General features: G+C 33.2%; 3 protein-coding genes across 3 annotated transcripts; 1 reads left to right on the top strand and 2 right to left on the bottom strand.

The window, feature by feature from the left end:
* Window positions 1–465: 465 nt before the first annotated feature.
* Window positions 466–2,262, bottom strand: LOC134697964 (uncharacterized). The gene has a single exon (XM_063560249.1). It carries the CDS (start codon window positions 2,260–2,262, stop codon window positions 466–468), a length of 1,797 nt encoding a protein of 598 aa, XP_063416319.1.
* Window positions 2,263–2,958: 696 nt separating this feature from the next.
* Window positions 2,959–5,289, top strand: LOC134697963 (uncharacterized). Its single transcript, XM_063560248.1, has one exon. It carries the CDS (start codon window positions 2,959–2,961, stop codon window positions 5,287–5,289), a length of 2,331 nt encoding a protein of 776 aa, XP_063416318.1.
* A 4,511-nt stretch (window positions 5,290–9,800) lies between these two features.
* LOC134696312 (uncharacterized) lies at window positions 9,801–16,311 on the bottom strand. The gene is made up of 2 exons (XM_063558036.1): window positions 16,256–16,311; window positions 9,801–11,400 (listed from the first exon to the last, which is right to left on the bottom strand). Exon 2 carries the CDS (start codon window positions 11,385–11,387, stop codon window positions 9,972–9,974), a length of 1,416 nt encoding a protein of 471 aa, XP_063414106.1. The 5' UTR covers window positions 11,388–11,400; window positions 16,256–16,311; the 3' UTR covers window positions 9,801–9,971.
* Between the last annotated feature and the right edge of the window lie 8,241 nt (window positions 16,312–24,552).

Below are 24,552 nucleotides of genomic sequence, written 5' to 3'. Positions count from 1 at the left end.
ATTAATCAGTACAGAGATTAATTCAATTACACAAATAAAATTATAGATTGCCTAACAATGTAATTTTAACACACTATTTAATATGTAAATATAAGAATGTTTAAAATATTTACAAAATGATGAAAATAAACGCAATATTTCGCTAGACCAACTAGCTTTATCAAGCGTGCATCTATCCATGTGAAATCGGATGTAGATGATAAGAAACTTTTGCAGCTCAATGTATATGTTGAACTTAGCTGCCTTGAAAATAAGAAAAAAATTTAAGACAATTTTGCAGCTCAATGTCTATGTTGAATTTGGATTGAGCTGCCTTAAAAATAAAAAAATAAATAAATTTTTGCAGCTCCATGTATATGTTGCTCTTGGATTTAGCTGCCTTAAAAATACATAATTGGAAGTTGAAATTAGCAACGTCCATTGGCCGATATTACGGGATAAAAAGGACGATGCTTTGTTTTTAAATTATTCTTTTTCTTTCCTGTATCTTTTCTCGTCTTTTTCGTTAAGACCATCAGGTTCTAAAGTGTGGAGTTGGTGGATCCAAAAGTTTTCTCTTCTCCTTCTCGCCGTGGTGTCCCACTCGGTGTTGACTTCTATAATTTGGAAAGTGACATTTTCAAAAGGATGTTTCGTAGAACGAAGATGTCTTGTGAGAGGACAGTTTTTGTTGGTTTTGTACGATGAACGATGGTTATTAAGCCGAATATTAAATTTGTCCATTGTTTCTCCCACATACTGAATGCCACAAGTGTCACATGTTAATATATAAATTGAGTTCTCCGTTTTGCAGTTGGAATTTGAGTAGATGGTATAATTTTGTTTAGTAACGGAGCTGATGAAAGAACTGCTTGTATTGGCAGCTTTACAACACAAACAATTCCTTCGACCACATTGTTTGTAGCAACCGGGCGATGGAGTAGGCTGCTTTACTAATACAGAAGTCACTAATTTGTCACGGATGTTTTTAGGTCTTCTGAAGGCCATGACTGGTGGTGATGAAAATACTTTTTTTAGATTTAAATCATTTTCTATAATTTTCCAATGCTTCTGAACAATGGATGACACATTTTTAAAATCAGGATGGTAAGTGAGTACAAGGGGTGTTCTGTTAGCTGCTTTATTCTTATCTTTGTACTCAAGAAGTTCTTGGCGACTAGTTTTGTTTGCTCTTTCGAAAGCGCTATCAATGATGTTGTTATTGTATCCTCGAACAACTAGATGTTTACGAAGTTGTCCAAGTCTAGTATCTTTCGTATTTTCATTAGAGCATATTCTCTTGATTCGTAATGCCTGGCTGAATGGGATACCGCGGGAGCAATGTTTAGGATGGCAACTTTTTGGAGAAAGGAATTGATGTTTGTCCGTTTGTTTGGTATGAAGGTCCGTTATAATGGTTCCGTTCTTGATGTAACTCGTAGTATCGAGGAAGTTAATTTTCTCCATAGAGAATTCAGATGTAAATTTTATTGAATGGTGGAAAGAGTTACAGTGTTCTAGAAATTCATTAAGATGTTCTTGTGAATCTGTCCATTTGAAATCAATATCGTCAATGAATCGGAACCATGATAAGGGCTGATATGGAGCACTAGCCAAGAGGCGTTTTTCAAGTTGGCCCATAAATATGTTGGCATATGACGGTGCCATTTTTGTGCTCATACTAGTACCGTCTATCTGGAGATAGTGTTTTTCATTGAAAGAGAAGTTGCTATTCTCCAGTACTAGTTTGAGAAGTGTAACAAGGCACTCGGTAGGAGGATTTTTTTCACTACGAGTGTTCCATGCCTCTTGACACGCTGCTATTCCTTCGTCTTGTGGAATGTTGGTATATAAAGAAGACACGTCCATGGATGCAAGTATAGTATTGCTTGGTAAAGGATTGAGGCTTTCCATTTTCTTTAGATAATCAGTTGTGTCTTGAATGAATGATGGTAGTTCTTTCACATGAGGTCTTAGATGATGGTCTACAAATTCTGATATCTTTTCAGTTGGATGACTATTCGCTGATACAATTGGTCGACCTGGATTGCCCGTTTTATGTATTTTAGGCAACATATAGAATCGTCCGGCCTTTGCTTCGTTCTCAAGAGGTCGGAGATAATCAAAGGTGTCATTGTCTATATGCTTGTTGTCGAACATCTCTTGTAGGATGGTGTTGATCCTTCGAATAGTATTAAGCGTTGGATCTGTGGTTAATTGTTTATAAAAATTAGAGTTTGAAAGTTGGCGATTCCCCTCTGGTATATAATCTGTTTTATTCATGACAACCACAGCACCCCCTTTGTCGGCAGGTTTTATTACAATATCCTCTTGATCTTTTAATGCTTTCAAAGCTATACTTTCAAAATTACATTGTTAGGCAATCTATAATTTTATTTGTGTAATTGAATTAATCTCTGTACTGATTAATCCACACTCCCATAGATTTGTATGTCGTGCTATTTATAGGCACTTATATTATTATCTCCAGTAGCACGCATTACACACATGTTTGTGTAATCCATTCAAATCTATCGCTATCTTTACAACATGGATAGCGCACAGCATTTCAAGAAACTAAGATCTTTAACTAAAAAGAAACTACAAACTGAACATCATTTATCAAACTTACAAAATTATATTCAAAGTAAAACTGTACCAAAAGGTTTAAACATCAAAGTGAGTCCCCAGGCACCGGGACACAAATCCAAAAGATTCATGAGCCGTTGGAATGAAATTCTGTTTAACTGCTCAATCCAGCTTCTTCAACTGTTACTTTCTTTTACAACCACAAATTACAATCAAATTGTAAATGAAATATCATATATCATCAACAATAGTTACATTTCTCGTGACGATTTAGCAATAATTAAACGTCGCCTCGCAGATATTGAAAAAATTGAACTATCGAAACATAAAGAAAAACAAAAAAATAAATTTCAAAGAGATAAAATTCAAACTGTCAATTTAAATCAGCCTATGAATGATATTGATACAACAAACCATAAGACCCCTAGAAAAAGAAAATTTAAAAGACGGAAACAAAAACCAGAAAGCATTGTTGTAAATTTGTCATCTAAAGAACTTACAAGTGCTGAGGAATCTCTTTTAAGTAAAGGTTTAAATTTCTGTCCCATCCCATCAACTGTAAATAACTTTCAGCTAGAAGAAGACCTAGACCAATTCGCTAGACGTTTACGCTTGAAAGATTTTTTCTACAATAGGGGCAAGAAAAACCTTGAAGAAGCCGGATTAACAGATTCAGATACTGACACCAATGAAGAAGTCACGTCCATCCCAAAATTTAGGAAAAAAAGTTCATGGAAACCACCAAAGAGTAAAAATGATAACTTGGAGTCATTCATTAACTACGTGAGGTCTGATATAAAGTCCTGTATAACAAATACAAGAAATTATAATTTATCCAAGTCAGAAAGTATAGCTTTGAAAGCATTAAAAGATCAAGAGGATATTGTAATAAAACCTGCCGACAAAGGGGGTGCTGTGGTTGTCATGAATAAAACAGATTATATACCAGAGGGGAATCGCCAACTTTCAAACTCTAATTTTTATAAACAATTAACCACAGATCCAACGCTTAATACTATTCGAAGGATCAACACCATCCTACAAGAGATGTTCGACAACAAGCATATAGACAATGACACCTTTGATTATCTCCGACCTCTTGAGAACGAAGCAAAGGCCGGACGATTCTATATGTTGCCTAAAATACATAAAACGGGCAATCCAGGTCGACCAATTGTATCAGCGAATAGTCATCCAACTGAAAAGATATCAGAATTTGTAGACCATCATCTAAGACCTCATGTGAAAGAACTACCATCATTCATTCAAGACACAACTGATTATCTAAAGAAAATGGAAAGCCTCAATCCTTTACCAAGCAATACTATACTTGCATCCATGGACGTGTCTTCTTTATATACCAACATTCCACAAGACGAAGGAATAGCAGCGTGTCAAGAGGCATGGAACACTCGTAGTGAAAAAAATCCTCCTACCGAGTGCCTTGTTACACTTCTCAAACTAGTACTGGAGAATAACAACTTCTCTTTCAATGAAAAACACTATCTCCAGATAGACGGTACTAGTATGGGCACAAAAATGGCACCGTCATATGCCAACATATTTATGGGCCAACTTGAAAAACGCCTCTTGGCTAGTGCTCCATATCAGCCCTTATCATGGTTCCGATTCATTGACGATATTGATTTCAAATGGACAGATTCACAAGAACATCTTAATGAATTTCTAGAACACTGTAACTCTTTCCACCATTCAATAAAATTTACATCTGAATTCTCTATGGAGAAAATTAACTTCCTCGATACTACGAGTTACATCAAGAACGGAACCATTATAACGGACCTTCATACCAAACAAACGGACAAACATCAATTCCTTTCTCCAAAAAGTTGCCATCCTAAACATTGCTCCCGCGGTATCCCATTCAGCCAGGCATTACGAATCAAGAGAATATGCTCTAATGAAAATACGAAAGATACTAGACTTGGACAACTTCGTAAACATCTAGTTGTTCGAGGATACAATAACAACATCATTGATAGCGCTTTCGAAAGAGCAAACAAAACTAGTCGCCAAGAACTTCTTGAGTACAAAGATAAGAATAAAGCAGCTAACAGAACACCCCTTGTACTCACTTACCATCCTGATTTTAAAAATGTGTCATCCATTGTTCAGAAGCATTGGAAAATTATAGAAAATGATTTAAATCTAAAAAAAGTATTTTCATCACCACCAGTCATGGCCTTCAGAAGACCTAAAAACATCCGTGACAAATTAGTGACTTCTGTATTAGTAAAGCAGCCTACTCCATCGCCCGGTTGCTACAAACAATGTGGTCGAAGGAATTGTTTGTGTTGTAAAGCTGCCAATACAAGCAGTTCTTTCATCAGCTCCGTTACTAAACAAAATTATACCATCTACTCAAATTCCAACTGCAAAACGGAGAACTCAATTTATATATTAACATGTGACACTTGTGGCATTCAGTATGTGGGAGAAACAATGGACAAATTTAATATTCGGCTTAATAACCATCGTTCATCGTACAAAACCAACAAAAACTGTCCTCTCACAAGACATCTTCGTTCTACGAAACATCCTTTTGAAAATGTCACTTTCCAAATTATAGAAGTCAACACCGAGTGGGACACCACGGCGAGAAGGAGAAGAGAAAACTTTTGGATCCACCAACTCCACACTTTAGAACCTGATGGTCTTAACGAAAAAGACGAGAAAAGATACAGGAAAGATAAAGAATAATTTAAAAACAAAGCATCGTCCTTTTTATCCCGTAATATCGGCCAATGGACGTTGCTAATTTCAACTTCCAATTATGTATTTTTAAGGCAGCTAAATCCAAGAGCAACATATACATGGAGCTGCAAAAATTTATTTATTTTTTTATTTTTAAGGCAGCTCAATCCAAATTCAACATAGACATTGAGCTGCAAAATTGTCTTAAATTTTTTTCTTATTTTCAAGGCAGCTAAGTTCAACATATACATTGAGCTGCAAAAGTTTCTTATCATCTACATCCGATTTCACCTGGATAGATGCACGCTTGATAAAGCTAGTTGGTCTAGCGAAATATTGCGTTTATTTTCATCATTTTGTAAATATTTTAAACATTCTTATATTTACATATTAAATAGTGTGTTAAAATTACATTGTTAGGCAATCTATATATATATATATATATATACAACTCGTCTAAACATCAACCCAACATATATATAAAATGACTGAATAAATAGTCAACGATCAATCTTACAGGGCGATGGATCATGTAATATGATTCTGTACACTACAAAATATAATATATAACAAGTCAAAAAAGGTACAACATCACCATAAAATAACTATAAAATATACAAATATTAGATATTTCGGATAACAGATATCCTTCTTCAATAATAGCACGATCTCAAATGAATCATGTCAATTCAAAATGAGACTCTATCAAAATCTTGATTTATACAATATAAGCGAACGCTGGAACAATTTTAAAATTTGCAAACACACCGCAAAGACTACAGAAATATGCCAAAAATAAAAATAGTTATTTACACTGTGAAATGGCACAACTCTAGATTTCCAAAGGATGTGACAGTTGAGATGTAATAACTGCATTGAGGGCAGTCCTCAAACAAAAAAATCAAAAAAATCAAATATGTCCTAACCGATCCAGGATGGTATAAATTAGACAACAGCAGGGCAATTACAACAGAACTTACATATAAAAGCCTTCCAAACGAATAGTGATTGAAAAAAAGTTTTGTATAATGAGTAAAATAATTGAACGTGGCAACGTACTTATACATCATCCCGAATCAATGAAAACCTGTAATTTAAACTGTTATTTTAAAAAATAATTTGGAACTGTAAAGCCAGTACTAAATCCGGCGTTGTTTGAAACAGGTGGTCACAGGAAAATGAGGGACTCGTTCTATGTTTTATGCCCTCTGGGGAGACTGTCCGTAACTTTCTTATCCAAAATATTTCCCGAGCGACTCTGTCGACCTTCGACCAACACTCGTTGTGGTCTATGATCGTGATGGTAAGGTTTTTGAGATCAGCTTGTGTGTGTCCAGGTGATCTCAAATGACGACTTACGGGTAGGTCGGGCTTGCAAGTGTAGTCACTTCGATGACCATTCATGCGTTTGTTAAATGGCTGCTCTGTCTCGCCAATATACTGCATGCCACATCGACACTGAAGGAGGTATACAACATTCTGGGTTTTGCAAGTTACATTGCAATATATAGTGTATACAGACCCAGTCGAGTAGCAAGTGAATGTTTGAGTATTCAGTATTTGTTGACAAGTCAGGCAACGTCTGTTACCACATGACTTGCACCATCCTGCAATTGAACAGCTTTTATTTGAGGAGACGTCAGCTCTAACAAATAAGTCTTTCAGACTTGCTGGTCTCCGAAAAGCTAAGACAGGAGGATTGGGAAAGATCTTGGATAATTTAGGGTGTTTGGCAATAGTTTGCCAATTGGCACGGATCAAACGTGAAAGATTATTAAAGGCTCGATTGTATGTAAGAACAAACGGGACTATTTTGCTGCGCCTCTTCCGTTTGTACAGTAAGAGGTCATTGCGACTGTTATTGTTAGCGCGCGCAAACCCCTTATCTATGTCCAATTTCTTATAACCTCGTTTTGTCAAAAATCCGCGAAGTTCCTGTAACCGTTTCGTGACAGCCTCCTCAGAGGAGCAAATCCGCTTGACTCTGAGAGCTTGACTGTACGGGATACTTTTTGTACAGTGTTTGGGGTGACAGCTTAGGGGAGAAAGGTATTGATGTTTATCTGTGGGTTTACAGTAGAGGTCTGTTGATATGACACCGTCCTTTATAGATGTGGTTGTGTCTAAGAAAGATATCTTAGAGTCGGAAATTTCATACGTAAATTTAATTGAATGGTGGGCGTTGTTTGCATGTCTGATGAAATCATCCAGTTTTTGTTGAGATTCAATCCATTTCATGTCAACATCATCAATGAAACGGAACCAAGACAAAGGTTTGGATAAAGATGTTGCAATAATTTGATTTTCTAATTTTCCCATGAAAATATTGGCGTAAGACGGTGCCATTTTCGTCCCAATCGCTGTCCCGTTAATTTGAAGTTAATGCTCACCATTAAAGGTGAAATTGTTGCATTTCAGGACCAGAGTAAGCAGCTGGACTAAACATTCAGTAGGTGGTTCTAAAATGTTGCGCGAGTCCCATATTTCACTACAGGATTGAGGTATGTTGGTATACAATGAGGTGACATCTAAAGTGACAAGGAGGGTTTCCGGAGGAAGAAGGTTCATGAATTCCATTTTACGAAGATAATCTGTAGTGTCTTGAATGTTGGAAGGAAGATTTTCTACATGAGATCTTAAATGAAAATCGACGAATTTCGAGATTTTCGCAGTCGGATGGCCGTTTACGGATACAATGGGTCTACCAGGGTTGTTAACCTTGTGTATTTTGGGAAGATGATACAATCGACAAGGCTTGGCATTCTCTGGCTTTAAATAACCAATTGTATCCTCATCTATGTGACCGTCATTGTACATGGTTTGTAACGCAGTGATAATTTTGGAGCTAAACTCGGAAGTAGGGTCATAGTCTAGCTTCTTATAAAATCTCTCATCAGAGAGCTGACGCACTGCTTCCGCGATGTAGTTAGCTTTGTCCATTATCACAACGGCATTGCCCTTGTCTGCTGGTTTTATCACAATATCATCTCGGTTTCTCAGCGATTGTATGGCTTTTTTTCTCGTCAGGAGAGGTGTTGTAAAATGACGAGTACTTGTTGCTAGCTAGATGAACAACATCCGATTTGATTTTGTCGATAACATCTTTCAGTGTAATTTATATAGATTTCAATAATATCTATCATGGAACCAGTAATAATACAGATACAGTAAAACGTTAAATATTTTTATGAATATGAAACTATGAATATTTTTTTTGCCTGCGGAAAAACATGTTTGGAAAGTAAACTAAAAGTCTAAATTACAAAGTGAAATATTTCAAAACGGGCATATCTAGTTAAAAACAATACCCTAGCCATACAATGAAATCTCATATGTCAGAACGAGCATATTCTGAAATCCTCTGAAGCGAAGCTTAATTTAGGATTTAATGCATCTCATAAATGTGTTTTTACTCAAAACATGGTATGAAGCTTCGCAATATTTGTAAACTTTTTAACTATTGACAAATTATAAAATAAACCAGTCGATTGTGGTAAGTACAAATACAAGTAGATCTTTCTTTGTGCATAAGCATAAATTCTGCTGGAAAAATATATGAAAGAAAGATACTAAATTGATCTTTGTAAAGCTTTAATCTTTGCACCTGGTGGCAGTTTGTTTGGACAATTTTTCGAAACTTTATCGAACAGAGAAAGTCTATTAAATATTTTAATGGTCAGGCGTGTTTGAGCTGTCTTTTCTGTCTTTAAAACGTATAATATTTGATGCATCATTTCGCTTCAGATTCTATAATTTCATATACTTGATCGAAAGGTTGATAACAAGATATGATATGTTTGGACCAGCCTTAGTGTTTTTGTTGACGTTCGATTTGTAATTAATAAAACATTTGTTCATCAGTGAATTTTAGTTTATGAAGATAAGTAAATTAAAAAAGAATATTAGTTAGCCATACTTGCCATGTTTGCAATGATTGTAATGTGTGCATAAATGTTTATTTATATATGACCTTGACATTTTTTATGCGCAGAGGCAAATGTTAGATTTTTATGCTTGGTATTTCTCTCTGAAACTATGAGCATAATCTAGAATTCGAGATTATTTTTTGATGTACTTGTATTATGGCTAACACTTTAAAAAAAAACATGTAATACCGAGTTTCAAAATGATGACAACCAATTTTGACCCAGGTAATCAATTTGAAATGACAAATATAGAAAGTTAAAAAAAAAACAACATATTCAACGAACAATAAACAATGGCTTTACATCATAAAACATGTTAGAAATCATTTTAAAAAAAACCGAGCATAGTTAGATTTTTCGTTTCTTTATCAAAATGAAATTGATGGTATGGATATTGTTCAATACAAGTAATTGAATTCGATACTGATACCAATTACAGGTATAACGTTTGGTATACGTTTTTATAAATATATCGAGTGATCCCTTAAATCCTTTTATTAGTTATTATCAATAAGGCATGCTAGAACCTTATCTATAAATTCACACATATACACACACAAATTGCAATAAATAACACACACCATAACAATGTAAAAATCAGTAGTGTTTATACAAACATTAAAGCACAAATTAATATTGCTTACAACATAGCGAAGAAATCTAATTATTCAATAAGGTGAATCCTTCTTTTTGAAGCATAACAAATTGAAATACTCTCAACTATGATTAACCATTTAGTTTCATAACAATAGTACTAATATTTCAAAACTTGTACGCATCTTTGGGTTTTCTGGCGGTGTGTCGGAGGTCTAATAATTTCGCGAATCGTTCTAAACGATCATGATCAAGACGAGCATTATCAGTATACAATCCAAGTAGGTCCCGTAGCATTTTGTTGTAGCTAATCTTAGCCTGATTGAACGTCTCGGAACTCATTGACCCATACACATTTTTGATGTGTTCTTCTTGGCCAAAGCTACATTCAGGGAACATGAGGACTAAACAAGGATTTCCATGAAAGAAGTGTGGCAACGTTGCAGAATTGATACATAAGTTCAAAAACGACAGAAAATAACCCAATGCTTCCTTGACTCCAGATAATGAGTTATGGTCCTTTGGTATCGTTAGTAATGTTATACAGTGGAAACATATTGTTTTCAGGTGATTAGAAGTTGCAACTTTGTGAAGCTGATTGGTGCCGTCTTGGTTAGAAACGTACGTTTTCAGGATTCGACAGGCCGTTATCAAAAACTGCTGACTGGGATTCGTTTGGCAAACGTCTAGAATGTGTCTTTCGTATCCAGATGTGCAAACTCTCCACAAAAAATCCTTGTACATTGCCATCTCTGTGTCTTGGCTTAAATTGACCCATTTCATTACAGCATATACAGGACAGGGCATTTTTGCGCCCCTCGCAGTAGGATCTGGAACAGAATCGTTTCGTATAAGTAGTGCTGGAACAATATCAATATCCAAAGATGACTTGGATTCTTTGGCTTCTAACGATTCACTTTGCAAAGTGATGGTAGATAACTTATCGTATAAATCAGGTTTACCTTTCTCTTTATTCAAGAGTATTCTAATGTTTATTGTTGGTGGTTTTGCAATTCTATCGAAAGAATATTCTGTGTCTCGAAGCATTTCATTCACAAGTTCACGGGTTTTGTCGATGATAGATTCGAACACTTTTAAGTGCAGATTCCTTGAGTTGATTAAATATTTGTTCCTAAATACTTGTTTAAATACTCCGTATTTTTTAATCCAAGGATACTTTTCTAATAGTTCTTCTGCATTATTAACCTGAAGTCTTACCAATCCCAGAGTATTTCCTAGAACTGGTTCTAACTCCAATCCATTTATATCAAATACTAGGATGCTATCAAATTCTAAAGCATCGATGACTTTGAGCCCTTCTCTTGAACTACCAAATTTTATTAGCTGATCGTGAAGAACCAACCCTTCAAACTGCTCTCCTGTAAATCTACGTATTCCTTGCATCACTATTCTAAGAATTTCATCTGTTGTACGACTATTTTCGTCAAAATCTGCAGGATTAATGTTCTGTAAATGTGCATTTCTTGAAATTAAATTTTGTAAGTCATGTTCATTGGTACCAAAGTTAAAAAGCGGTGTTCGCCAGTTGTTCATGAAAGCATCTACTCTGGATAACGTTTCCATTATTGGATTTGGTCTGAAAATACATTATATAATAGTGAAAAATTTGATTTAAGCTTTATGTGTATTATCACATTTCATAAAACTGACAATTAAAATAAAAATAAAAATAATTCAATCTGCCCGGCTCATGATATTGTACGCCAGCAATGACACTAACTATGAAAGATGGTAGTACAAGATAATCAAAGTGAATACAGCTCTTTTAAATATCCTATTTATTCTTTCAATAATATATATAATGATCGTACCTATAACTATTTCAGCTATATTTTACCTGAGATTATAATATGAATATGATCACAATCGTTAATATGATCAATGTGATTTGTATAATAGATATTGACAAGACTGTGTGAATCTTTAAGTGATCATTGTCATTTGCTTTATTTGCACAACAATGCTGTAAAGGACCAAAACCTTATCGTGGCGAACAGCAATGTATAGCCCTGTCAATGACACAACACAAAGTAGAAATCTAGTATGTAATCATAGATTGACATTTAGTGGTATCAAATATGAAAAAGAAGATGTGGAATGATTGCCAATGAGACAACTCTTCATAAGAGACCAAATGACACAGAAATTAACAACTGTAGGTCACTGTACTGCCTTCAACTACGAGTAAATTCAATACCGCATAATCAGCTATAAAAGGCCCCGAAATGACAAATGTGAAACAATTCAAAGCATGTAAAGCAGAGGTTGCGTATGGAGCTTGCTGGTCTATTTGTTTTTTTGTTCTTTGTTGTAACATGATTCATGTCGGGGATTTTTGTAATTTTTTTTAATAAAATACATATTTTGACATACTTTGGACTTTTATACTTAATTGTTCATTAAGAATATATTAAGGTGAGGTTTTGGAATTTTTGTAAATTGTTTGGAACCCCCCCCCCCCCCCCTTTACGATACAGGGTAAGCTATTTTGCATCATAACATTCATTTTTCATTTCATATAAGAACCCAATATCTCATTAAAGGTCATTTACCAAAATTTGAGTAGATTCTAGATTTCTGTTCTTTCGATTTGAAACCCAAATAATATCAATGCAAATATAAGATAAAAGTCCGAGACAGCCTTTTTTCCGCATTTTGTTTTTATTGTTTTTAGATATCTTGAAAAGGAGCTCCATAAACTCTCAATATTTGTAGATAATGTTGTTCTTTTAACTAATTATGACTAAGAGTATACATTTGAAATTCTATTTTTTTTTTTTTTTTTACCTAGAGAAATCCATAAGTGCAAATCCTGAAATACCATTTTAACTATATTTGTTATGTATTTGTTATATAGATGATGTTCTCTCACTAACTAATACAAAATTTGGTGTCTATGTTGAACGAATCTATCCCATCGAACTATAGATAAAGGATAAAGTAAAGTCTTATATTTATCAAAGTTGTACATATATCGATGCTAGTTTGTTGTGTTTGGTACGGTACACGTGTTTATGCTATTTATAGAAAGGTCTTTTGATTGAATATATAAAGTATGCCGGTAGAATTTCATGCACGGGTGGTTTGATAGTAGTTAAAGTCATTCGAGTCATTGCAGTCAAGTGCTCTAGATGCTTTTTTCCAAATAAATAATTATGATAATTATTTATTTACAGGTTGATAGTCCAAGATGAGTCGCAAATATTGAGGGGACAGTGCTAGTTAGAGACAGACAATTTTCATAATTCTCATTAATATAAAATGAATTACGTGTACTTATTACCTGAATAAAAATGCACTTGACTTTTGCAAGTGGCTACTCCTATGTAAGAGTTTTGTATTATATTGATAAATGTTTTATGTTCGGTTGATGTTACGAATAAGAACATAATGCCTAATATCTCGACTTACACCTAGAAATTGACAACAAGGGTAGGTTGAAAACAAAACTTTACGACAAAAGAGATGATGATCACCTTCCCAATGGTGATCTTTTCTATGTTGCATCATTCTTGCATACGAAGTATATATCTCCCAATTGATACGATATTCCCGGGCTTGTATTTCCTATCTTTATTTCCTTGATAGAGGATTGATGCTCACAAGGAAGCTTTAAAACCAAGAGTTCCAAATGATGAAGTTGAAATCATCCCTTCGTAAACTTTAATGACGCCATCATGAGTTGTTTAACCGTTATTGAATAACTGTTTCAAAGATAATATCAGATATGTTCCTTCTGTCGTTACTATAATATCCTTTCCTTTTCACGAATGTGACCTACCGAATTAGACTATTTACCGGATTTGTAATAACAGAAGCAACACGACGGGTGCCACATGTGGAGTAGGATCTGCTTACCCTTCCTGAGCACCTGAGATCACCCCAGTCTTTGGTGGGATTTGAGTTGCTTAGTCTTTAGTTTTCTTCGTTGTGTCTTCTGTTATATCATTTGTCTGCTTGTCTTTTTAATTTTAGCCATGGCGTTGTCAGTTTATTTTCAATCTATGAGTTTGACTATCCCTATTCTATCTTTCGTCCCTCTCTTATGAAGGATGGTAAATTGATAGAAAAACATTGATGATTTATGAATAGATCGAATAAGAAATAGAATATCAATAGTATTGTTTAAATAAATTCAAGATACAGGTAAGAGATGCACCTTCATTACTCCAGGTATGTCAAGAAAAGAGAGAGCAGGAGATTTATCGCAGCAATAAGATTTTATTTCCCAAAAAGTCGACATTTTAACATGATTATTAATGTTACATAATTTAAAAAAGGATTTGTCATTCAGGTTGTTGATATTAAGTTAAATAATCTATTATGCTGTTTTCTTTTTGCGATTCGTGATTACTGACGAATAATGAACAATACTTTCTTTTTCTCTGTAGATCCGGTCTATAACAAGAGTACAACAAATTTAATTGTTATGAAACCTCATTAATTGACACTGTTTAAAACTCTGTTTAAAGTTTTCGGTTTCAGTCTACATAGTGGGTACTATACATTCTCCTAAATTAATGGATGCATCTTCCACCCCATACGGAATTCGTTGAACATATATATGTCCTATTAGATAGCAGTCTATGTAACTAATAATATAACATAAGTACTCTTTTTGAAAATAATCAATGAAAAGTCACAACACGCGCTGTCACTTTTAGTTTTCGAGTCAACAAACCATGCTTTTATTTGTAGTTCAATCAAGAGTTCCTTAGAGTCTTTGTTTCGTGATGTTTACAATTAAATCAGACACATGCATATGGCTATTCAAAATTGTCACAACTAATGAGAAACCCGTTGTTAAATTTCATTGATAAATGTTTAAAGACAAAACTCCATGAGTTTTCATGGTTCGTTGTCTTTATATATTTTTTTAATTTACTATCGTTCATTGCAAATTCTTGAACTGGCCCGAGAACACAGTTATTTCGTAGTGCATTTCTTTTAGACAATAAATTCAAATAAAAAATATCTGTAAGTGTACATAGTAAAGTCATTTTCTAATAAAAATGTGTTAACATATAGGTGAAATATACCAATAGGACATCCTTACTCATAAGTAAAAATTGATGACGCCGTGTCTGACAAAGAAAAAAACCACTAACTGATAAAAACAGTAGACAAAAGGCAACAGAGAAAACTAAAGACTGAGCAACATGAAACCCACCAAAAGCTAGGGAGGATTACAGCTGCTCCAGAAGTGTAGAAATAATACCGCCTAGTTGTGGCACCCGTTGCTTATGTAAATACAAACCCGGTTTTATTCATTTGGTCATATTCGGGGAAAAGAGAACGGAATTGCAGTTACGACGATAAGAACATTTCCATCGTCATGTGAAACATACATTATAATTAAATATTTTGTATTTTCAAAACGTTAACAAACACAGTTTACAATTATTGTAATACTAGAATATGACAGTAAACAGTTAACTAGCCGAATCGCACTTTATATAGACATGAAATTATTATAAAGCGGATACCCAACATTAATAAATGTTATATTAATTTTTGATAGCACTTGGTAAATACCACTGCTGGTAGATTATCAATCTCCGAGGTTATCATCGACAGAATAGTTAGTTCTTCGGTACTAACAATGATTTACAAAATACCTATTTATCAGGCAATCTTCGACGTTGACTATTTGTTTATGACTCTTTTGTCCTATTTCCAATTACATTTTCTACTTATACATCCTTGGCATTTAAATATGTAACCCACCATGACATTTCCAGTCCTATGGGGTTTGAACGTCATTGTTAGAAAAAAAACACTGGCATTAATTATTATAGTATAAATGTCATGTTAAAAATTCGTATGGGCCATACACGTTTATGTTAGAATTATTTTAAACTCTTTTGTCTGCATACATTTGACACAATTTATAAAATATTTTACGTTCCATAAGAGTACAAGCTTCTTAGATGGATTTACAGAAATCTTTTTTTATCTGTTAATACAAGGGACAGTCGGTTATTATAAAACGATTGACCTGAATATTTGTGATGTGTAGTCACTCCATAAATAACAGAACAGACAGGACACAGTATTTGTCATAAATTTCCGATAATGTCGTAAACTAGGTTTGTATGGTAGATTTAAAATATATTAGTTATTAACTTATAGTTGCAGTTTAAGGATTTCTAAAACGTTGGGATACCATAAAAACGTTAGAGTGGCATAGAAAAAAATGCACTTACCACGAAGCTGTGCCCCCTCCCCTAAAAAAAGAGTAAAAGAATAGAAAAATAGAAAAACAAAGATTCAGCCTCTGACTTCATAAGTTCAGACCCGGTAAAAATAATGTATAAATTGAAAGTAAATAAATCATTTACAAATTTATAACTGTTTTAAAAGTTGTTCCTTCAATTTTCACGATCTACAGATAAATAAGTATGTGTGAAGAAGATATTTAAACACTTTACCTTGGCTTCTGAACTATACAGCCTATATAAGGTCTCAAGAAGTTTTACGTTTAAAGAGAAAAATATTTGAATCTACATATTAAATCGATAAAAAAAATATTCTCTGCTCTATAGATTTTTATGAATTGAGTTTAAAATATGACCATAATGAATTCACTGTATCAAATGCATAAATGAGGGTATGGATGGGGTTTCTTTATTTTTTTATTTTTGAAAGGCCATTTTCTCTATTCTTTATCTTTGTTGCCCATTATTCTCTTCTTTTTTAATTTTAGAATCGCGTTAGTCATATTCTTTATTCATTTGAGTCTATATTTCTTTCACCCATTATCTTCTATTCTGTAAAACCTAATCAAGACCCTCATGTATGAGAACAACTACCTTTATATTGTTACGTGAATACATTGTGGAGTATAGACATGCATCATAAATCTAAGTTAAAAGACAAATTAAAATATAATTCTAAATTCTTTCTTTGTCAAATGTTATACTTGTTTCATTACAAAAAGTTTAAATTACATTTTCTTAAAGAGAGTTAAGAACTGTTTGAATTTTTAGTACATTTAATTCATTTGTAATTTGTATTCAAATAGTTGGAAATTGCAAGGCGCCAATAAAATACAATAACGTTGTATTTTATAGATTAGTGCCTTCGAATATAAAAAGTCGTCATCGAATAGTCTCATAATGCCAATCTTCAATAAGACTCGTTCCTTTGATATTACAACAAATTTGACGTAATAACATGACATAGTGTTTGATTTCATTATGTTCTAGATAAATTAACGAAAAGGTCATATACTTTTTCGGATTCGAGTGTCACTGATGAGTCTTTTATAGACGAAACGCGCGTCTGGCGTAAATACAAAATTATTCCTGGTATCTATGATGAGTTTATTTACAACCACTGGGTCGATGCCACTGCTGGTGGAGTTTTAATTCCCCGAGGGTATCATCAGCCCAGTAGTCAGCACTTATGTGTTGTCTTAAATTATTATTGATTTGGTCATATTTATAAATGCACTGAATTTTTTAAATACTAAGGCTTTTCTACCTCAGGAATAGATTACCGTAGCTGTATTTGGCAAAAACTGTTAGGAATTTTGATCCTCAATGCTCTCCAACTTCGTTCTTTATTTTGCCTTTTAAACTTTTGTGGATTCGAGCGTCACTGATGAGTCTTTAATAGACGAAACGCGCGTTTAGTACAACATTTAATTCTGGTATCTATGATGAGTTTATATAGATAAGGTACCGCTATACGACTTGATATATTGTGGCAAGTCACACATGATTAACGGCGTTTTTTTTTCTCACAACGACGTTCTACATCCATTAGCCTTGAAATATCATGGCGGATCATATGTTTTGTTTTGAGCGTTCCCGAAAAGGTAAATAAAAAAAAATGCTGAATATTTGAAAGCCAAAAATGTATAAGAACCGAAACAGTTGATGCATTATATCTACAAAAAGGACCTAAAAAATAGCCAAATCCGTTAAATGTCAACTTTACCTGAAGGAGTTTAGAGTTCAGTGTGTTTATATTTTCCAAATCTATCAACGAAAAGTTGTAGAAATGTTTTCTATAAACTCCGCAGATATACCAGGGTTAATATATTGTACTCCAGACGCAAGTATAATGTACAAAGACTGACCAATGACAATCGAATCAAAAAAGTTAAAAAGTCATATAAAGTGCGTCGTATCAGAAACGACGATTTTTTTTATGTGTTATGGGTTTTCCCGATTTCAACATGTATGTGTCGCTCATGGCTTAAATTATAGCACCAAGAACAAATTGTCTGGCACATTAGTATTGGAATACATTTAAGCATTTTAGAAACTCAACAATAAAAGCGCAAATGTTTGTATTGTTCATTTCTAAAACATTTCTTAAATGATTCTAAATTAAATATCTCTAACAAATAAACAAAAGAAATACAATGAACGCCAATGAAATAATATGCCAAACCTTTCCATTAAATCAAATCCACGTTATCCTAATATTGACTTATATATCACGTTTCAGAAGATCATAAGTCAAGCTGTTAGTGTAGATCAATCACGTCATGTTAAAAATATATCAATAAATGTAACAAAAGAAAATACAAAACAGATATATATATTTCTATTTGGATATTTATTGAATTTTTAAATGCTTCTTTCATGCAGTATAATTAGAATGTTAAAGCGTTATATCAGACACATGATACACTTGTCCTGGTATTTTCCTTAACATTTAAAATTACCTTTCTACCATTACCCTTAACCAGCTGAGAACAAACATTTACTTTGATTTTTTTTGAAGAAAGCGAATTGTTTTGTCAATAATTTATAGTAAATGTATGAATATCGCATTGTGATAATTTTAGGAAACAGTTCAGCTATTGAAATAATGATAATTTACTAAAGGAGAATTGCTTAAAAAATTGTGCTTCATCGAAAGAGAGATAACTGCAATGTATAACTTTAAACCGAAATGTATTAATTTCAAAACCTGGTAAACGTGAGCACATGGTCATCGTTTTTAACTAAAACGAACCATTCAATTTGCAGTAAATGGTATTTCGTATTTGTATACATGTAGACAGCTGATATATATAAATCAAAACAAGCTTTTTGATCTATATTTATCTTTTAATTAAGCCTTATTTTCATGTAGCAAATAATAATTAAGATTACGTTTGTTGAAATGATTAAAATAAACCATTGTATGTCAAGATATGGTTTTTAACAATGAGCCCTGGCTCACACAAAACAGTAAGCTATAAAAGGCACCCAAAAAGTAATTGTATAAAACCATTCAAACGGGAAAAAAATGGTCTTATCTATATAAATAAAGAGAACCACATCAAAAAAAGGCAACTACTGAATATCAGATTCCTGACTTAAGACAGGTGCAAACAATTGCAGCGGGTTTAAACGTTTAAATGGTTCCAAACCTTCTTCCTGATCTGAAACAATAGTATAACATCACAACATACAAAGACACACTATAAAACATCAATCGGAATGGCTTAACTTACTCAAACGACGTAGTAACACAAATGAACATACAGGTTAGGGGAGGGTTGGGATCCACAACATGTTTAACCTCGCCACATTCTGTATGTATATGCCTGTCCAAATTCAGGAGCCTGTAATTCAGTGGTTGGCGTTTGTTTATGTGTTACATAGTTGTTTTTCGTTCATATTTTGTACATAAATACGGCCATAAGTTTTCTCGTTTGAATGGTTTTACATTTTCATTTCGTGGGCTTTTTTGCTCATTATTGAAGGCCGTACGGTGACCTATAGTTGTTAATTTCTGTGTCATTTTGGTCTCTTCTGGAAAGTTGTCTCATTGGTAATCATTCCGCATCTTCTTTTTTTTTTATATACAATGAACGAATAAGTATGATGTATGACACAGAGTATTACATATCTGTGAAATGCTAAACTACCCAAGAAAAAACATCAACTTTGAAAAAAAATTACGTCATTTGTATATACTATTTTACACAGATAAAAGAAAATAAGTTTGTTGACAAGTTATTTCTTCTACTGTCTCTATAACCTATCGTATAGGAACATCAAGAAATTTCATGTATATCAACAAAATTATTCTAAAACTTGGTGCATGTGGGGTGAATATCAACAATAAAGCTAAGACTGTGTAAGACAATAGTGTGTTTGTCTTTTTCAGTGTAGGGTGACGTAATGAAATGTTTTCAAATATGTCTTCTATGTGTGGTCTCCCAAAGAATCATTTTACATTGTCCTATTATAAATTTTGCATTTTAACACATTTTTGTCCCGTTGTTCCATCTTTTACTCAAGTGGTTAGGAGATCTAATTTTGATTTAAATGTTTATTATGAAACTTAGGTTTGGTTTTGTTGGAGAGCGACATAAGCAATTGTATTAGTCGGATAAAGGCAAAACAGTTTTAGTGTGTGACCCAGTCTGAATTCGTTCATTCAGGTCAAGAAGGAAAATAATAATAAAAATATAGATGGCAGATAATCCAACTAAAATATATATCCACCAACGCAGAAAAATACTTTTATACGACTGAAATGCATTTCATTGTGTATATGTTGATCTTTAATCTCGTGCAGATGTTAACTAAACAAGTATTTGAATAAAACAATATACATGTATACACATTTGTTTAACACAAATCCTTTCTTCACATAGACACTTAAAAATCCCTGTTGATAACCTTGATCAGAGAATATTGTAATATTTTGCAGATGAGGGTGCTATACACAGTTTCGTATAAATAAACTGTTATCACAGAGATATGTCTCGCTTTTTTTTTTACATTTCGATAATGCAAATGTTGAAATTTAAAAAGCAAATCTTCAACATATAAGTTTTCCACATTTTCAAAGTCAATAAACCACGACTGAAGATACATGTCTAAACAATCTCCATGGAAATGAGAAGTGCCAATTCTTATACAATTGCATACCATGTACCATTTACTTATCATGAGTTGTTCCCTTAAAACAAACCTAAACACAAACTAAGAAAAATTTCTAAGTCAATTAACCATAACACAGCGGGCGGGGTCAAATAATCTCCATGGTAATGAGATGTGCCAATGCTTATACAACTGCATACCAAACATAATTTACCTATCACAAGTGGTTCCCATAAACCGACCTATTTACAAACTAAACATGAAAACTAAGCATAAGTTTCAAAGTCAATAGACCATGACTGAGGGGGCGGGGCTGAATAATCTCCATGGAAATGAGATATGCCAATGCTTATACAACTGCATACCAATTATCATTAACTTACCACTAGTGGTTCCCATAAACCAACCTAATCACAAACAAATACATAAAATCTAAGCAAACATTTCAAAGTCAATAGACCATAACTGAGGGGGCGGGGCCAAATAATCTCCACGGTAATGAGATGTGCCAATACTCATACGACTGCTTACATACTATCTTTGACTTACCACTAGTGGTTCACCATAAACTAGACCTAATCGCAAAAGAATACACTTTATTTTTATTTCTTTATAAACTAGAGAACATTTTGATTCCAGTGATATCTAGTTTTAAACAAGTATCTTTATTAATCAGTCCATCACTAAGGGTCATATATGTATGGTCCCTCAAAATAGGACGTCATAGAAAAAAACCCTGTTGATTGCACCCTGAGAAGTATTAACACTAATGGTAAAGAATTTTTCATTCAGGACTTAACAAGCGTCTTTATCCTCAAATAACCTTGAAAATATTAACATTATTAGGTCAATGTCTTGAAAATATAAACTTTTTTGTATGAGGCTGAGAAACTGTTGAAGGGCGAGGTTCTATCGAACCCTTTCATAGTTTTGCGCCGAGTACAAAAAAGTTTATATTTTACCTTAATATAATACAAGGTACTTAACTCGCGATTTAGAAAAAATGTCAGCAGGTGGAGAAATTCCGTTATATTCCGAATTTTCGGCTGTCAACCCCACTTAAACTTTTTACGTCGTAAATCTAAATCTAGATTGATTTATCTTTACGAGGGTGTATAACACGCCTACTATTGTTGTCGGAATCATTTGTAGCAATCCTACCTAAGTATGTCAATTGTAATTATTTCGAATGTTGACTTGAGAAGTGAATATATAAAACGATGGCATTGCACATTGTAGTTTTATGAGTAAAATAACAAAAATACATTGGAGCTACCTTTATTAAACTTAGTATTATAACAAATTAAATGTAAGAAATATAATTTGATTGAAAAAATATAAAGTGTTCATATACATGCTAAATACTTAATAATAAATCAGTTTTAGGTTGAGAGTTTTAAAATAATGTCAAAACGAATCCATATTCTGATTAAAATAATGGCACACATTAATAAATTTTCGAATACTTGTACTTGACAAATCACTAGTAGCCAGATTAAAGTCTGAAACGGTCATTTTGCTCTGATCAAGTCTTGATCGACTTAATTTACCGCTAGAGAAAAACGTTGAGACTTTTCAGATTTTAAGACAATGTTCAGATATGTTGTCTTATATTAATGTAAGACGAAATAACGCTGTCATAGGTTCAAATTTTTACTTTTGTTCTCTTGCTACTAATTTATAATTTAATTTAAAGTTACGATCCGATTTAACTCACCATAACATTTTACCAAATTAAAACTAGCATCAAATATAGAAACAAGAATGTGTTCCCAGTACACGGATGCCCCATCCGCACTATCATTTTCAATGTTCAGTGGACCGTGGAAATGGGGGAAAATCTGTAGTTTGGCATTGAAATTAGAAAGATCACATCATAGGGAACATGTATACTGAGTTTCAAGTTGGTTGGACTTCAACTTCACCAAAAACTACCTGGACCAAAAACTTTAACCTGAAGTGGGACGAACGGTTGAACAGACGTACGGACGAAGGGACAAACGAACGGACGACCGGATGGACGAACAGACTATCAGAACAGAAAACATAAAGCCAAAAATTGGGGCCTAAAAATGTAGCTATTGCATGTTTTTGCCGAAAGCAAGACTATTTAAGGAAATAATATTAAAAAATAAAATAAAATATTATAAATTTCTAATACACAATCAAAATTATTCAAAATCAAGCTACCATGCACTGTTTTTATATCATAAATACATAAATACATAAATACATACATACACATAATATCATCTTCACAAAGATATACTAAAAATATTGTACATATAATTTCATAATTATTTGCCCCTTCACAGTACCAATTCCCTAATAAAAGTTTACCAAATTATAGTTTGAAACGCCTCTACAAATCGATCAATTGGTGAATCAATTTAGCCCATTGCTTCAGGGAAAAATTGTTACGCTTAGTATGAAGTGAATGCAATGAAATAAAAATCATTCTTTCTATCCACATCCAGTTATCTAACTTGATCGATCTGGAATACAATTAGCATTACTTTACATGGAACAATGATTTACAAAGGTTTGAATTTGGAATCTTCAATCTCAATGATATTCTATAAATAATTAGTTCTAAACATTGTTTACCTGAAGAAAAAAAATGTAATGTTTTGTTTTCTTTCAAAAAAATATTGTGTAATTTTGATTTGGCATTTTATAGCAATTGATATTGTGAAAGAAATAGTAAATAAGCACTGTAAAATAAATTACACAAACACATTAAAAGTCTGCAAAACAATATAGTTCAAGTAATGGTACACACGTAGAGAAAACAAAATATATGTACAAAGTTTGATACATTGAGATCATGGTAGACATTTCGAAATGAAAAAAGTCTTCAGAGCTACATGTATTGTTCCCAATGTTTGTGTGACAAATCAGAACAATGACGAGTAGAACAATATTGAGTTTTATGCAGGTTTGTACTCGTTTCGCAGAAATGTTAGTCCACCAGAATCTGTTCGCTGAAGAGCTTTCATCAATGTATAGACCGACGGTTTTTGTTCACTTGATTTCTTTCATTTTTTAGAACATCATATAACTGACTAAACATATCCTTTGTATAGTTGTACATTGTTTCTTCAATGCTGGCAAAGCTTAGGCCTAATTCAATACCGAGTTGAATAACACAGTTTCCTAGCTGTCGTGGCAATCTTTTCAGAATATTATCCGGAGGAGTTCCTTGTAATGTACTATCGGCGAAACCTTTGAGATAAAACACTATCAGATTATTGTAACATCAAACAGTTTATGCATATCCACGATAAGTACATGAAAAAGGTAAAACCTATATCAAAGCACATCTAAATTAAACGTATGATACGAAGAACCAATAAAGACCTAAACAGTCTGATTATCAATAGGTAACCACTGACTGACAATAAAATAATAGACGATCCATTGCTTACAGAAAGGCCGACTAGTGATCGTTATACATAGTAATAGCTTAAGAAGTAACATCTTTAGGTTGATTGCTGCTATTCAAAGACCACAAACATCGTAAACAAAAGCTTTTATCAAATAGATTGTTTTAACTTTCATTGAAATCGACGTTTTGCGAGAGGCTGCAATACTTTAAAGTAATTGACATCAGAGTTTGTCATTTTTGTCATTTTTCTTTAATATTTGACATAACTAACAGAGTTTTCTTATGCTAGTAGAATGAAGGTGATAATCACGTATTTAGAGAGCAAAAACGAACATTTTGAGTTTTGATTACAACTTTACTTTTAAACCGCTACTGTTTTTTTTTTATAATTTTCAGGTTTGTTTTACGCAAAAGTACAGAACGAAAGATAACTTCACTAAATATGATGTAGGATGCTCTTACCCAGAGGTGACAAAATAATATTATCATTTAATTGTTTATT

This window comes from Mytilus trossulus, chromosome 14 (genome assembly GCF_036588685.1).
Source record: "Mytilus trossulus isolate FHL-02 chromosome 14, PNRI_Mtr1.1.1.hap1, whole genome shotgun sequence".
NCBI classification, from domain to species: Eukaryota; Metazoa; Mollusca; class Bivalvia; order Mytilida; family Mytilidae; genus Mytilus; species Mytilus trossulus.
This window is presented reverse-complemented; position numbering and strand designations above follow the sequence as displayed.

Excerpts from the sequence above, each read along its gene's own strand:
- LOC134697964 (XM_063560249.1), bottom strand. The coding sequence starts at position 2,262 with ATGAATAAAACAGATTATATACCAGAGGGGAATCGCCAACTTTCAAAC.
- LOC134697963 (XM_063560248.1), top strand. The coding sequence starts at position 2,959 with ATGAATGATATTGATACAACAAACCATAAGACCCCTAGAAAAAGAAAA.
- LOC134696312 (XM_063558036.1), bottom strand. The coding sequence starts at position 11,387 with ATGGAAACGTTATCCAGAGTAGATGCTTTCATGAACAACTGGCGAACA.